The sequence below is a fragment of the Mastigoproctus giganteus genome, chromosome 11, assembly GCF_048544385.1.
Source record: "Mastigoproctus giganteus isolate SK-2022 chromosome 11, ASM4854438v1, whole genome shotgun sequence".
Taxonomy (NCBI): Eukaryota; Metazoa; Arthropoda; class Arachnida; order Uropygi; family Thelyphonidae; genus Mastigoproctus; species Mastigoproctus giganteus.
In genome coordinates this window covers 999,152-1,014,852 of record NC_143585.1, presented here as the reverse complement: position 1 = coordinate 1,014,852, position 15,701 = coordinate 999,152, and the positions used below count along the sequence as shown (strand labels likewise).

Below are 15,701 nucleotides of genomic sequence, written 5' to 3'. Positions count from 1 at the left end.
TCTAGTTAATTGCCTAAAAACCCAAGTATACAATCATGCCTAGCCCATTTCATCTTTAAATAACAGCTGATTTTATTTATTTATTTATTTTTTTTTTTTTTTTTTTAGGAGCATTAACAACTAAGGCCATATTGCTCCGGGATATGCGGTGGTCATTCCCTGACCTTTCCGCATCCTCCGTATTTGGTGGTCACGGGCACGAACCCCGGTCTAATCAAGAAGCGTGTGCTACGCACTGCTGCTGCTGCTCTTGCCCACCTGGCTACGGAGGCGCCTAACAGCTGATGCATTAACAGAATCAGCCAATCGGCAAATGACTCTCTCATTGAATTTATTTTGTTAATTCCCAATCACCGATGAACTCCATCCACGAGTTTTCCTCTTCTCTTCAACTGCAAAGTGTCCAGCTCTCATTTATTTACGTAGTTCTTTATTATTAATTTTTAGCGATTTTTCTTCTTCAACGAATTCATTTATTATTTGTTTTTTCGATAAGTGAACACGTCAGCCAGTTCAGACCTCCGTTGCCTCCTGTCTGTTGAAAACTCTCGAAAAGACTATGCCATCGCAGCAAAATCATCAATCACTAACTTGGCAGCTACCACTGAATGCATCCTCTCAGCATTCGAACAAAGAGCCGAGCTGGCAACCACTTATCTCGACATAAGCGCAGCCTTTGATGACGTGTCGATCCCGGCCTTGCTCCTCCTACTTAAGGAGAAATTTCACATTCGAGGTGATATGCTGTGCTTTTTGGAATCACTTCTCAGTCACAGAATACTTATTCTCCATCGGCAACAACACACCCTATCCTGCGACATTACTGCTGGAGTACCGCAGGGGGGGTGTCCTATCCGGTGTTCTGTTCACAGCTATCATCGTGCCCATTATTGCCTCAACGAATGGTTCCTATGCTATGCCGATGACCTCAAACTGCTGACTCGAATTAACCCTGGCGACAACCTTGTTCAGCTCAGCAACAGGATCAATTCCCAACTTAAGGATCTGTTTGTTTGTTATTTGGTTTTTTAGGAGCATTAGCAACTAAGGCCATATTGCTCCGGGATATGCGGTGGTCATTCCCTGACCTTTCCGCATCCTCCGTATTTGGTGGTGACGGGCTCGAACCCCGGTCTAATCAAGAAGCATGTGCTACGCACTGCTGCTCCTTCCCACCTGGCTACGGAGGCGCCTCCCTTAAGGATCTAGAATTGTGCCTGGCAAACTTCAATCTAAAAATCAACCCACTGAAGCCTGCTCAAGTTATATCTTCCCTTAAACCCATGCCAACAGTACTCAACGTGTCACTCGCACGGGAACGAATACCAAACGTACCCTCGCACACAGACCTTGGCGTTCTGTTTGATCAAAATATGTCATTTGTCAACCAGATTGACAAAATCAAAACCAAATTTTCTCGTCTACGGTGGATCTGAAAGCAGCAGCTGCTACACGTCCGACATCCTGTCACTGTTAAAAGGTTCATTACCTCCACGATCTACCCTGCCATCCTGTATGGTGCAGAAATATGGGCCTCTGCTGCACCTACAAAACTCAAGCGGGTGTACACCGCTGAAAACTGGTAATTGAAATGGGCCAACAACAAGCTTCGTCTGCCTCCTGCTACCACAACCACCAAACACTCGAAATCCTGAGGGTGAAGTTGCTGTTAGTGGAAAAGAGACTGGTCTTCATAGCCAAACTCATCACAGGCCAGATATTATCTCCGAATATTTCTCCTCAAGCAGATGCTCTCCTCCTTGAACTGTGTGGACGCCGATATTGGATTGATAATAAGAAAGAAGGACGGATACAACTTTATCAAAGCCCTTGAACTCTGACTTTCTAAAAGAGGATCCTGATGCTCCTAACCCCATGTTCAAATCTGTCATCACAACAGGAGCCCCTCTGAATCATTGCCAAGTTTTTTTTTAACATTTGTACGCTGCATTTTGTAGCCTTTCTGAATGGCGTCTTGTTTTTCTGAATCTCCTACATGCGAACACCTGGCACTCGTCGCCTCGATGGGATTTGTGCCGTTACTCTCCGTACTTCGCAATAAACATTTATTTACTTAATTCGTACCCCTTTTTGCCCAAAGGATTTTAATGTTTGAATCGATGTTTATCTTCCTCTTGGATTTCTTATTATCGTCATCACTCTGTTCATTGTCCTCTCTCTCTCTCACTTACACCCTTAACAGTTACCCCTTCTCTATCTTGTTATTAACAAAAATAAAATAAAATAAAAATAAAAAATATGCCGTTGGTAGTCTGAGATTTCAAATGGTGCCGTATAAGCTTGTTTGGAAGCACGCTTATATATGATTATTATTATTATTGTATTGTATTAGTAGTAGTAGAGGCAAACGATGGCTGGAGATATCCTTTGCCTCTACTACTACTACTAATAATAATAATGGGGTCAAGGAGATGTGGCATATGCAACAATTACGACCATCCCAATCATCGTGTCAACCACAGGAATGGATGGTGCCAAAGACTAGCAGTCTACGAGCAATAGGTTCTTCAAGAGAACACCTACAAGGAACTCCAGAAAGTCGCGATCCTCAACACTTGCAGGATAGTGAGAGAGTTCCTCGACCAACAGTAACACTAGACATAACAACAACCACCCTGCGTACTTGGGCGGTTGTTGTACAATATCCGTCACGGAGTGGAATCCCCCAATCAGAGAGAAATAATATGAGAGCAACAACAATAATAATAACAGCGCAAAAGAGGGGGAGCTTAGTGTCGCTGTTATTCAAAGTGTGTCGATTAAAAAAAAAGGGGGGGGGGGGGGGGGTTATAGGAAAAAAGGATGGAACGTCCATTTAAAATAATCGAATTGTAAACCCCACGAGCCTGGAAACAATTCCTTCGACGGCTCAATTGTACAATTCAATCTGAACGAACTGATTCACAATTCGCAGACAGTTCGGGTTCGCCCAATTCGCAAAAGTTATCGTCAAGTGCAGCACCGTAAGCCGTACGAACGTCGCTGTTTCTGACACCGTTCCGAAAATGGAACGTTCGTCACACGGGGCAGAAACGTCGGCGGGAAAGCGAAAAGTACGGCAGAAGATGACATTTTCGGGCATTTCAACGGAAGCGAAGCGCAAGGGTGGGGTTCGCTAACGAGACGCGTTCGTTGCCGTGACAGAGTTTTAGGAAAGCGTCCTTGAAAGCGCGATTTCTTTGGGCGTAACCAAATTAATCGCGGCTATTTCCAGGTGGCCGCCGTGACACGTCGCGCGCTCTGCGCGGCCCCGACATCCGGCAGCTATGACGAAGAGCGATTTGGCAAAAGTTCAGTTTCCGCCACACTCCGGCAGCCATTCGTCCAACCAAATCACGGAACACGCCGCACGGACCGTGAAAGAACGAGCTTTAAATGAAAAGGCCCAAATTGATATTCGTTGACATTAAGGCAGCTTCTGATAACGTTTCCTTATCTGCCCTTGAAAACATCTTGTCACTTTACTTCTGCATCGAAGGCAAACTAGTGCAGATCATCGAAACCATTTTGAAGCCAAGGAACCTAATCGAACAGCAAGAATTTCGGGAAGAATCACCCTCACTTTTGGGTGTATTCAGGGGCATTTTGTTGTCTCTAGCGAACTATGATAAGTCAGAACAACCGACAATCACTAAAAAGAAGATAAACAATAGAACTCAGTTATCTTTGTATACATTAAGATAATTTCCTTCCGAGTGACATTTATTCGGCCAATGGGAGAATGGGAATGCGGGTCACGTGTTAATACGTAACTAAATACTAAAACACGTAATAGAAGCTTTGCTTTATTGTGATAAAACAAACTTCTGTTATAGCGTGGTCACGCTACCTAAAACGTCTGCACTCGCTTTGTTTATTTAGCATGGCCACGCGGTACCATTCTTCATTTCCACATATAACGTATTTATGTATTTATAGCGGAGGAAGAGACACGCACAGAGTCGAAAGCGTCTGCAATTATTTTATTTTATTTGATCAAAAGAATCGAGTGCAGCGAACAGGAGGCGAAGCCCCCCTAATTATTACTATTATTATTATTATTAAATCGCTTTATTGACCCAATAAATATGGTGTGAATCCCTTACACGGCCATTCAGCCAGCAGGGCGATCCGTAATACAATTCACATTCTGTATGAACAACCAAGTTTACATAAATCAATTTTTACAATCAGTGCATTGCACACGTCAACTTAAATAACAGCCATAAACAACAAATATTTACAAATTTCATTCGCCATTTAACAGTAAACAAATTTAGAAATTTAGGTACAGCAGCATTAACAGAGGGAGTCAGGGCAAATCTGGACATATCTCAGTATCATGGTTTCACGGGCTTTTCCAGTGGGAGTAGATGTCAAAGCTCCATCCACGTGGAAGTTTCCTGCAGTTTCTCAGATCTGTATTATTTCGAGTCACAAAACTTGTACAGATCAATCGCTACTCTGTTGATCAGTTGGACAGTGTTTCCGAGGAACATAGCACTTAGGCGACCTAGATTGTCCAGCCCTGTTTGAAGACGAAGCCGAGGGTCCGTCTGGCAGCATCCTGCTGTCCTTGGAATCCTAACGATGTCGTCCATTCTGGGGGCATCTATGCGTGGGGTTATGAGTTTAGTGAGTGTTACAATATTTTGGGCAGCAGTCTGACGATTCCAAGGCATCGCGTCTAAAGTCGAGTTGAGCACCTATCTAGAGATGGTATACTCTCTCTCTCTCTCTCTCTCTCTCTCTCTCTCTCTCTCTCTCTCTCTCTCTCTCTCTCTCTCTCTGTTATCTTATTAAGCCATTTAAAGATCCAATACCCTAGCCCAAAAGTTTGTTGAAGTGGATTTTAGGTGCTGAGGACCAGATGACGAAAGAATATAATGAAATGGGATAAAGGCAGCGTTGGACATATCGGAAGATTAGCTGGGAATCATGTATTCCTGCGAGCTGTTGGCGTAGCAGCCACATTGCTGCATAGATCTTCGTTTTGGTGACGCGTAGATGCTGCTGAAATGTGAGGCCCTCATCCCACCTACGTCCTTACGTGAGATGTTAAGCCTAGGTCCTTATGTGAGATGACTTTTACTACAGGTTTCCCCCCAATACATATTTCTATGTTGTTCCTTAACCTTTTGTTTGTAAAGGTCATTTGGGCTGATATAGAGTGATTAAGTTCTACACTGATTGAATCTGGATACATTTCTAGTTGTTTTTCATTGGCCAGTTGATTGATGGTAGCTGCTTAATTAGGATTAGACGATGTGATGTGGAATTCAATGTTGTCCGCAAAAGACAGAAAGTCCTCTTGTGATGCACGGAAGGGTTCAAGATCAAGAGCTACAGTAAAGAGGAAAGGACCCTTCCCTGCGATACTCCTCTAGTGACCAGTTTTGATTAGTAACTAGAAGCTGTCTAGGTTTTAGAATTGCTTTTAAAATTCGTAGAGCATTACCAGTCACGTTGAAATAGTTCTCCAAGATATGTATCAATGCATCAATACTGACACGGTCATCTGAAAGTGTATAACGTATGTGTTAAGGTTACATTTCAAAAAATAAAAAGGACATCAAATATCCAGATGTACCGTCAGCCAAAAGACCGGTTCCGCGTGGCCCTGATCTGCCTGTAAAACTTGCACCAGAAAGTTTGGAGTCCACGTCTTCTTCCACCGAAGCACAAGCTAAAGAGGTTAGTGAAGAGGAATTGGATCAACCAGAAAATATTTTAACGCCACGCAAGTCGAATTGAACGTTTTAGTAAGGGACTTGGTGTTCCAAAGTATGCTGGTGGAATTCTGGGATCCAGACTTCAAGCGAAGAACTTACTTGCTCCAGGTACATCATTTTCCTGGTACAGAAATCGTGAAAGGGAGTTTATACAGTATTTGTCCCAAGAAGGTCCTCTCCTATATTGCGGTGATATCGCTGGTTTAATAAGTGCCTTAGGAGGCACTTATTTTGCTCCATCACATTATTATTATTATTATTATTATTATTATTATTATTATTATTATTAATAGCCATATGGTGCAAGGAAGCCTGAGGCTTATGCTGCACCAGGAAAAAAAAAAATTTCCCAAGTTACCCTGAGAGAGAGAGAGAGAGAGAGAGAGAGAGAGTCAGAAGTAGAAGGGAATCACCAAGAAAAAGAAGAATGATGATATCTAGCTCAGGACCCTGGGTGTGCAAAGCCCATACTCACCAGATGTGAGCCCCCGGCAGAGGCGGATTTAACGGCGGGTGCACCGGGCGCGCGCCCTGGGCCCCGACTTCTGAAGGGCCCACGCAAAACCCCAAATTTATACACAAAACCCCAACAAATTTGTTGAACTAATATGTTCAACTGTTAGTTCAAAACTTTGTGATTATTATTACGCTATTATTAATTATGTTATATTCAAATTTTATTGGAAATAAAACATTAATAGTACATAATATTTTTTATTTATTTTAAAAAATGGTTAACGTGTATTTTTATTGTCCCTGTCTCTCTCTTTTTTTTAAGGGATCCAATATTTTCTTCTGCGTCCGGGGCCTCAACCGACTTTAATCCGCTACTGGCCCCGGGGTTAAATATGTTCGTAGTGAATGGACAGTATTTATACACTCTTCTAAGACTAGTTTAAAAGGTGTTCTCTTGTATAGTGGAGATAAGCACACAGCTGTGCCAGTTGCTCATCCAGTCTACTTAAAAGAAACTTATGAAAATCTTAAGTTGCTTCTGCAGAAAGTTAAATATAAAGATCACGAATGGCAACTATGTGGAGACTTAAAAGTGTTATGTGTGTTGTTGGGGCAACAGGGTGGGTACACTAAAATTCCACGCTTTATTTGTGAATGGGACAGCAGAGCTAAAGCGCTGCATTGAACAAAGAAGAAATGGCCTCGGAGGCCCAATCCTACACCGGGGCCAAAAAATATTGGCACGAAAGTTTGGTGAAGCCAGATAAAATACTTTAACACTTTGCATAATAACTTTAACAAATTGCACAATGAAGCGATTTGTTAAAGCATTGAATAAGGATGGCAACTGCTTTAAGTACGTACCTTTGCAGTAAATTTCCCGGTTTATCTGACGCAACACTTAAGGAGGGCATCTTCATTCGTCCCCAAATTAGAAAATTGGTTTTAGACGGTCACATTGAAACTACTATCGCTGACGTTGAAAGGCAAGCCTGGATTGCTTTTAAAAGTGTAATGGAAAACTTTCTAGGAAATCATAAATCACAGCATTATTATGAGAAAATAGTTCAAAATATGCTCAAAGACCTGACGCCTCCGTAGCCGGGTGGGAAGGACCAACAGCAGCAGTAGCAGCAGTGCGTAGCACACGCTTCTTAATTAGACCTGGGTTTGAGCCCGTCACCACCAAATACGAAGGGTGCGGAAAGGTCAGGGAATGACCACGCATATCCCCGGAGCAATATGGCCTCACTTGCTAATGTCCTAAAAAAAGCAAACAAACGAAAAGCTTCGCAATTTAGGTTGCAATATGAGCGTCACAATTCACTTTTTGCGTGCCCATCTTGATTTTCCCCCCGAAAATCTTGGACAGATGAGCGAAGAACAAGGAGACAGATTCCATCGGGACATAAAGGAAATGGAGCAGAGGTACCAGGGAAGGTGGAATACAAGCACGATGGCCGACGACTGCTGGTGTTTAAAAAGAGAGAGAGAGAGACATGGCGCTGTACATAAAAGGAAAACGATCTTTTCAAACAAAGAGACGAAGGTCTGATGAATGAAAGTTTCACAATTTTGATTAATGCTTGTTAGTATTTAAGTATTTTTTGATATGAAAATGCAGTCTTATCAATTTGTCATTACTAAATACAATAAGGTTATATACTTTCTTTAAAAAACGATACTTTTTTTTTATTTCTTAAATTGTGATGTATCTGGATGTGATAGAAAAAAAAAGGATCTAAGTCATATTTGAAATCACAGCAACATATTTCGGCAGGAGGACCTATTGAAATTCAAATCCCAGTCATCAAACTTAAATTTGTAAACTAGTGTAGTTAACCCGAAGGATTACTTTCAGAAACACACAGCAAGCACCTCCAGCAGGCCATAAGGAAGAAAAAAAGCGGTATACCCCACTCAACCTAAGTGAGGAGTCCCCCCCCCCTCAACCAGGAGGAACAAACGAAGCTAGAAAGATGGGCAGAGTAGACATTACAATGATCTTCATCAGGGTTACAGAAATAAAATTGCTTTCAATGCATGGCTCACCAGCGGGACGCTCTTCCCCGAGACTGAAGGATTCATGCTCGCCATCCAAGAACAGGCAATCAACACCACGAACTATAGAAAATACATCGCCAAGGAGCCCGGAGTGTCCGATGACACATGTCGACGATACCACCTGACCTCAGAAACGATCCAACACATCACGGGGGGAATGCAAGGTGATCACCCAGACTGAGTACACTCATGGACACGACTAGCTAGCCAAGATAATACATCAGAAGCTAGCGTGGAAATACCAGTTGACCGAAGAAAGTGTACCGTCCTGCAAGTACGAACCCAGGCAGTACTAAAGACCCCAACACAAGAGCTGAATTGGGACCTCGTGATAATAACGGATAGGACAATCCCGCACAACAGACCGGACGTAACCCTCGTGGACAAGAAGGCAAAGGCTACCTATCTGATTGACATAGCGGTGCCCAACACGGGCAACCGGCAGAAAACCCACGGGGAAAAAAATCAGGAAGTAGACGAACCTGAGACATGTCGTGAAGGAGATGTGACATAAGCAAGAAGTAACGACCATCCCGATCATCGTGTCAACCACCGGTATGGGGCCAAAGGCCCTACGTGACAATGAAAAACAATTTAAAAACAGGGAACAAGCAAGAAATCAAAATTTATATGTGGGAAGAATATTATCAAAGCCTGTTTAAAGGGGGAAGAAAAAATGTTGTTGGCTTATTTAATAGGAGAGATAAAGCACCCCTTTAAAAAAAAAAGAAATTCAGAAAGCAATCAGTGCAATGAAGAATGGGCAAAGGCACCTGCAAACGATGGTATCCAAGCAGAAATGTGGAAAGTTGGAAGCGAAGCAACGTTAAAACGTCTCGCGCAGTTCTTTAATCTATTTCGAGGAATATAGTAGAGGGCTGGAAAAGTGGAATAGTTGCGCCTTTGCACAAAAAAGGAGATGAAGTAAATTGCTTGAACTATAAACCATTTACCTTTTTAAACCATATATATATACACTGACAGACAAAAAACTGCATCGCCTTTAAAAAAGTAACATTTGAAGTGAAACTATAAAATATTGTTTAATTGCAGTCAATTTGCTTGTCGCAAAGCAAACGTACTGCGTCAGATAACGCTTCTGTTCATCAGACAGTAATTACAAGATATTGCATCAGACACTAATTGCAAGATATTGCATCAGCCGTTTCTATAAATACGGGGTTCGAAGAGTATGCACGCTCATTAGTATCCTGTTTTGCGGAAGTGTAAGCATGGTTCCATATGTTCAGTTGACACCAAGGAAAAAAAAAAATTGTAGCCGTTGCTTTGTCCCAGGAAGGGCTTTCTACGCGTGCTGTTGCTGATAAAATCGGCTGCCACCAGTCAACAGAATCCCGGGCGCTGAAATTAAAGCGTGATGTGAAGAGAAGACCTGGATCAGGCCGTAAGAGAGTGACCACGCCTTCCCAAGATCGATATTTGAAACTTCGTAATCGCCACGCTAGTGCTCTTGATCTAAAACTGGACTTTGAGATGGTGTTGAAACAAATGCACGAACTATCCAAAGACGGCTTTCGGAATGTAGTCTGCATGCATGCTTATCGGCCCAAGAAGAAATCTTTGTTGACCCAACAAGTGAGTAAGAAACGACTCGCTTGAGCTAAAACGCACGTTTCATGGACAAAAGAGCAACCGTCATCTTTTTCTGACGAATCGAAATTCAACTGCGTGGCTCGGATGGGATGTCAGAAGACGAAAATCGGAGGCATACCATCCTGACTGCATAACACCGACTGTAAAGTTCTCCGTCCCCCGGTCAGATGGTCTGCAGATGCATAACAAGCAAAGGGGTGGGGCGAATTAAATTTATTTATGGAATAATGAACGCAGACACCTACACTGCTATCTTGGAGGAGTGCCTGAAACCCGTTATTAGGAATCACCACACTGACGTCCAAAACTGCGTTTTTGAACAGGATTCAGCACTTTGCCACTCAGCAAAATTGGTAAGTTTTATGCTATTTAGATTTAATTATGAGTTTTTCTTCTTGTCTTACAAGGATTAAAACATACTTACAGCAATGTTTTCCCTCGTTTTTCTCCCTTAAGGTGCAGTCATACCTCAGAAATGCTGGCATTTCAGTGTTGGACTGGCCCGGATTTGAACAGTCTAGATTTCAACCCCATTGGAAATTGCTGGTACATAATGTCGTCTAAAATTGTTCAGAAGAAACCAACAAGTAAGATTCAGCTGCATTGTAAGGCTGTGGTACCACGAAATTGGGCAACCGTGTATCCAGAATTTCATTAACTCTATGCCAGATCGTTGCAAGGTTGTAATTGCAGCTCGAGGAGGAACGAGAAAATATTGAGGACTTATTTTGCTGTTTTACAGTACATAAATAACGTTACGTTAACTCGTAATTTTCAGTTTGTACACGGAATTGCAATAAAATAAATGTTTGGTTGTCACGAGAAATTGTTGAAGTTAAACGTAAGAAAAGCACCTGGGGTGGATGGGATCTATCCAGTTATATTAAAGGAGGCGGCAAAGCAACTAAGCAAACCCTTAGCCATAATTATGAGAGCATCCTTGGACTCAAGGAAGGTTCCCACTGACTGGAGATCTGCATACGTATCCCCAATTCACAAAGGGTGATCGAAGGGTGACACGAGTAATTACAGACCAGTTAGTTTAACTTCGGTCCGGGTAAAATTATGGAGTCACTTCTTAAAGAAGCATTGCAGGATCATCTAGACGAGACTGCAGCAATAATTCAGACACAGCATGGGTTTGTTAAGGGAAAGTCTTGTCTGACAAATTTGATAGGATATTATGATGTGCTTACAAAGGAACTGGATGCAAAAAATAAGTTGCTACAATGGATAAAAGGATGGTTAAGTGGGAGAAGACAGAGGGTGGTAATCAATGGGTGCTGCTCTTCGTGGACTAATATTATTAGTGGAGTCCCACAGGGTTCGGTGTTGGGTCCACTGTTGTTTTGTGTATTTATCAATGATATTGATGAAGGTATATCAGGCTTAGTGTCGAAGTTTGTAGATGATACAAAGGTTGGCAGGGTTGTTAATGACAGCATGGCAGTGTGCTATTGCAACAGGATCTAGATAATTTGGGCAGATGGGCTAAGAAGTGGCAACTGAAGTTTAACCTTGACAAATGCAAAGTACTGCATATGGGTCGAAGTAACCCCAGAGAAACGTACCAACTGTGTGGTACTACACTGAAGGTGGTAGAAAATGAAAGTAATTGTGCAGTAATTGTGCAGTAATTGTGCAGGCAGATATGAAGTTTTCTGAGCAATGCAGACAGGCTGCCAGGCAGGTCATGGGTTTTGTCAATGATATATAGGAATTTTGCTAGCAGGGAAAAGGAGGTGATTGTCCCTCTGTATAAGGCAATGGTCAGGCCGTGCCTTGAGTACTGCTTAACTTCTGTTCTTTTGCGTACAGGTCTGGAGGGCGAATTTTAGGAAGGATGTAGATTTACTTTAGCGGGTACAGAGAAGGGCAACAAGATTGGTGAGGGGAATGAAGGGATCCTCTTACCAGAGAGAGGCTTAAGTTCTGCAAATTGCAGTGGCTGGAGAGTAGGCACCTGCGTGATCTGACTAGGTGATCTGATTGAGGTGTATTATTCAAATGTGCCTATGTAGCATGAGATATACATTTGTATAAGCTATTAAGTACATTGGTTTTACAACTTGTGATGGGATCCTTCCCCTTGTTCCGATTACGAACCTAAGGGGGCATAAATTCAAATTAAGAAAAGACAGATGTAGAATAGATGTGCGGAAATTTGCCAGCGGGTGGTTAATTGCTGGAACAAACTTCCATCTGTCGTTGTGGAAGTTCATAGGTTGAATAAATTTAAGGAGAAACTGGACCGGCATTTGGAGGGAATGGTGTGATTTTTTTTTTTTTTTTTTGGCTGATGCTGCATAAGCTGATACATTTGCTTTCTTGCATCACATGCCACTACTACTACTACTGATAGTATTACTACTACGATTGCCATTTGCATGATTTCTCATATTTCTATTAATTACGCATTTTTTTTTTTTTTTTTTTAGGAAGATATTTATGACAATTAGGTATATCGGGTGGAATCGTTTTATTGGATATCATTCACAGAGATATATAACCGTCATTAAAAAATGCATTTCGAACATTTCTGCAACCCACAATGCAGCGGAAGACGCCAAATTGAAAGCGATGCAGTTTTTTTGTCCGCCACTGTACTAATTTATCTAAATGCGCGTTGTTTCCATAAGCAGTTCTGTCGTTATGGGAACAACATACATTCGGATAAATTAGTACAAAATGTGTTTCTGCAGACAGGCAAGGATTTTCGAACAAATATTTTTAAAAAAATTACTTAAGCGAGTAATCCCTCTGAATATAATATTCGTAAGCATCTTTACAAAATAGGATACTTAAGACGCACGAAGAAACAACGGGGGAAGAACAAGCGGAATTTAGAAGCTACAGATGAAGAATAGAACAAATATTTGAGATAAACATCATCGGGGGAAAATATTGGAAGAAGAAGAAACCTCTTTCTCCGCGCTCGTCCATTTCCAGCAGACATTTCACTGCAAACGGACAATATTTTATGAAACAACTACGAAAATTAGTCGAGAAATACAAAAATACAAAAGCAATTGTAAAATTCGGGAACCTTAAAACGGAGAAATTGGAAATAGAAAAAGGAGTTACTCGGGGATGTCCTTTATCTGTTTAATATCTACCCGTAAGAAGTAATGAAATCAATTGAAGAAAAATAATCAATGGCACAAATACAAACCGCATAAAATATGCAGATGATGTCGTCGTATTAACCGAAATCAAAGAACGACTCGAAGAAATTTTAAGAAACATCGATAAAATAAGCGGCAAGTATGGAATAAATGTCAAAATATAAAAATAAAACCAAAAAGTAATGCGAAGCGGAAGAAAACACCCAAAATCAACAGATAGAACGAGTACAAAAATTCGTCTACTTGGGCTCTTTAATAAATGGAAACCTAAAAGTAATGTTGATCGAATTAACCGCAGAGTGAACATCGGATGGACAAAAAAACACACTGAAAAAACGCGACAAAATCTGAAACAGCCTAAAAATACGACACGATAGCCATACCCGCGGGAACTTACGGATTACACAATTGGAGAATAAATAAGAAAGAAAGGGGAAAAAGAGATAATGGTATTTGGAAATGAAATGCCAAAGGAAAATTAACAAAAGAAATCGGAGAAAACGCAAAACAAACGAAAAGATCTAAATTTAGAACGGAAGAAGTAATTCACAAAAAACAACTTCGGTGGTTTGGACACGTGAATCGGATGGAACAACAACAACAACAAAGGCTGCCTGATGTGGTATTGATGGGAAGAATTGGAAACAACAAACCAGCGAGACAACTCAAAAGAGGATGGCTTCGATGTCTAAAGGACAATAAGGGTTTCGGAGCTACAGACAAATGATTCGAGAGACCGACATCAATGGAGGTCGTCATCCAAATAAGGACTCAACCCGCGCTAAACGGACGAGTAGAAAGACGAGTTCCACTCGAACAACAACAACAACAACACGTGCGTACAATCCCAGAGACGTGAAGGGAGGATTCCTATATTCTAATAAGACAGAATACAAAGAGCATTCACAACTACAGACATCAACGAGAAATACGTGGCCTCGAGTTCAGCAGAGCTGAGGACTTCCATCAAAATCCACAAAATTAAAACGATCTTCCGAGTGAGAGATTTGCTGCGTGTCCCACTGGGCAAAACCCCACTGGGGCGTGGCCGCTCGTTTTCAGCTTCGGGTGATATTAGCGAATGCTGTGGCGCCGTTTTGGGTAAACTTCGGACGTTTCCTTCTGCACACACAGAAGAGGGAAAGAAAGAGAAAGGAACACGTGCAGTGAACGAGAAACTGCGATACGACAGAAGACTATTTAAAGGCGACTCGAGCCTCGTTACAGAAACGTGGGGCGTTGGAAATATTTGGGTCACCCGACAGATTAATTAAAGGATTTCTGCGATAGAACAAGACTCGTGCACGCAGCCGCCCGCCACCTTGGCAGTTACACAATACTCTCTAACGCTTTTCCGTCGCTCTAGATGGGTCTGATGAAACAGAAGGTGTGTATTGAGGGAGGGCATTGAAGGTCTCGATCTAATATGAACTTTTACACGGGTCTTCGTAGCCACCGTGCAGCGGCCAGGAGGGCCCGTGGGGTCCTGTCCTGTCCTGTCCATGGACAAGCCTGGATCCGATATATATACAAACATCGTGTGCAGTAGAGATAAAGTTTTGCGCGAGGCAATGTGTGCGTGTATTGGAGAGAAGAGCATAAGCCAAGATTCTTCTCTCAACTACAGAGACCTTCTAATTCAACTAATTGTCAACATTTTCGTATACGAACAGCCCGATGGAAGTTTAATCGGTGGTTCGATGGCATTGATCACTTCCGTTCAATCTACTTCCGCTTTCGCCACTTCATCTAACATCGCGTAACTTCTTTATAATTGCGTGTCTTTCGTTTAATTTCCGCTTTCCATCAAATTAGGACGTATAAAAGTAAGAAGATGCCACTCGTATGGCAAATCAAGTCATAAAGAACAAAAAAATAAATAAACCGCGGCACAAAGAAAAACCCAGATTTCCTACAAAACGCATCGCGCAAAACTCTCATCGAAGTGCGTAAAAATACAGCGCACGAAAGTTGCTCGACGCACTCTGACGATCTAAGGAAAAGCCCCCGCTCTCATCTGAGGAAACACTTCACGCAAAAAGTGCGCTTTTTCGGTCGGCATAGCTGTTGTCGCGCTGGCAGCACCCGTGATGGGTGCAAATGAGACACGACACTCAACCGCGAGACATTCGCTCATTGTGGACCCAACTCGTCTTTGCCTTCGCCGCATTTACGATGGATTGCCTTCGCTTCCGGTGGGGCTTCTGCCAACGGACGAACATTCGCAGTTGGGTGGACCGGACTCTCTCTCTCTCTCTCTCGGGCGCGTGTGCTCGGAAGAAGCCTCGCATTTCGCGAGAGATCTTTCCGATTAATAAACTAGACGAACTCACCTCTTCCGTGGCGGGTCTTCGTACATCACCGGCCGTCAAATCTCCGGCATGCATTGCAGGATGTTGACCTCGATTGCGCCGAGCGAGCGCAGGAAACGACCCTTCCAAAGTCGCGTGAACACCTGCGAATGTCGAAGGGATGATCGACTCTCGGTGTGCGGAACACCAGTGACCTCTTTTGGCCAGCTCGGATCCATCGATCTTCCGTTGTTTTCACGCACGCCGAGTCAACACCGAGGCACGTGCATCCTTCAGGCAGAGGACGACCGCACCGCGACAGTGGCCGTCGCCCCGCAACGGCCACTAACGCAAAGTTCACGAACCTTTTCCGGCAGAATCTACACACGCGCGAGTGGTGGTGGTGGTGGTGCTCGGCG

General features: G+C 42.6%; 1 protein-coding gene across 1 annotated transcript in view; it reads right to left on the bottom strand.

Moving 5' to 3' along the window:
* LOC150077636 (uncharacterized) overlaps window positions 1-15,378 on the bottom strand; it is a 179,192-nt gene extending 163,814 nt beyond the window's left edge. The window contains exon 1 of the mRNA XM_090385179.1: window positions 15,325-15,378. Coding sequence (XP_090241305.1) covers window positions 15,325-15,378 — 54 coding nt within the window. The remainder of the gene's footprint in view (window positions 1-15,324) is intronic.
* Between the last annotated feature and the right edge of the window lie 323 nt (window positions 15,379-15,701).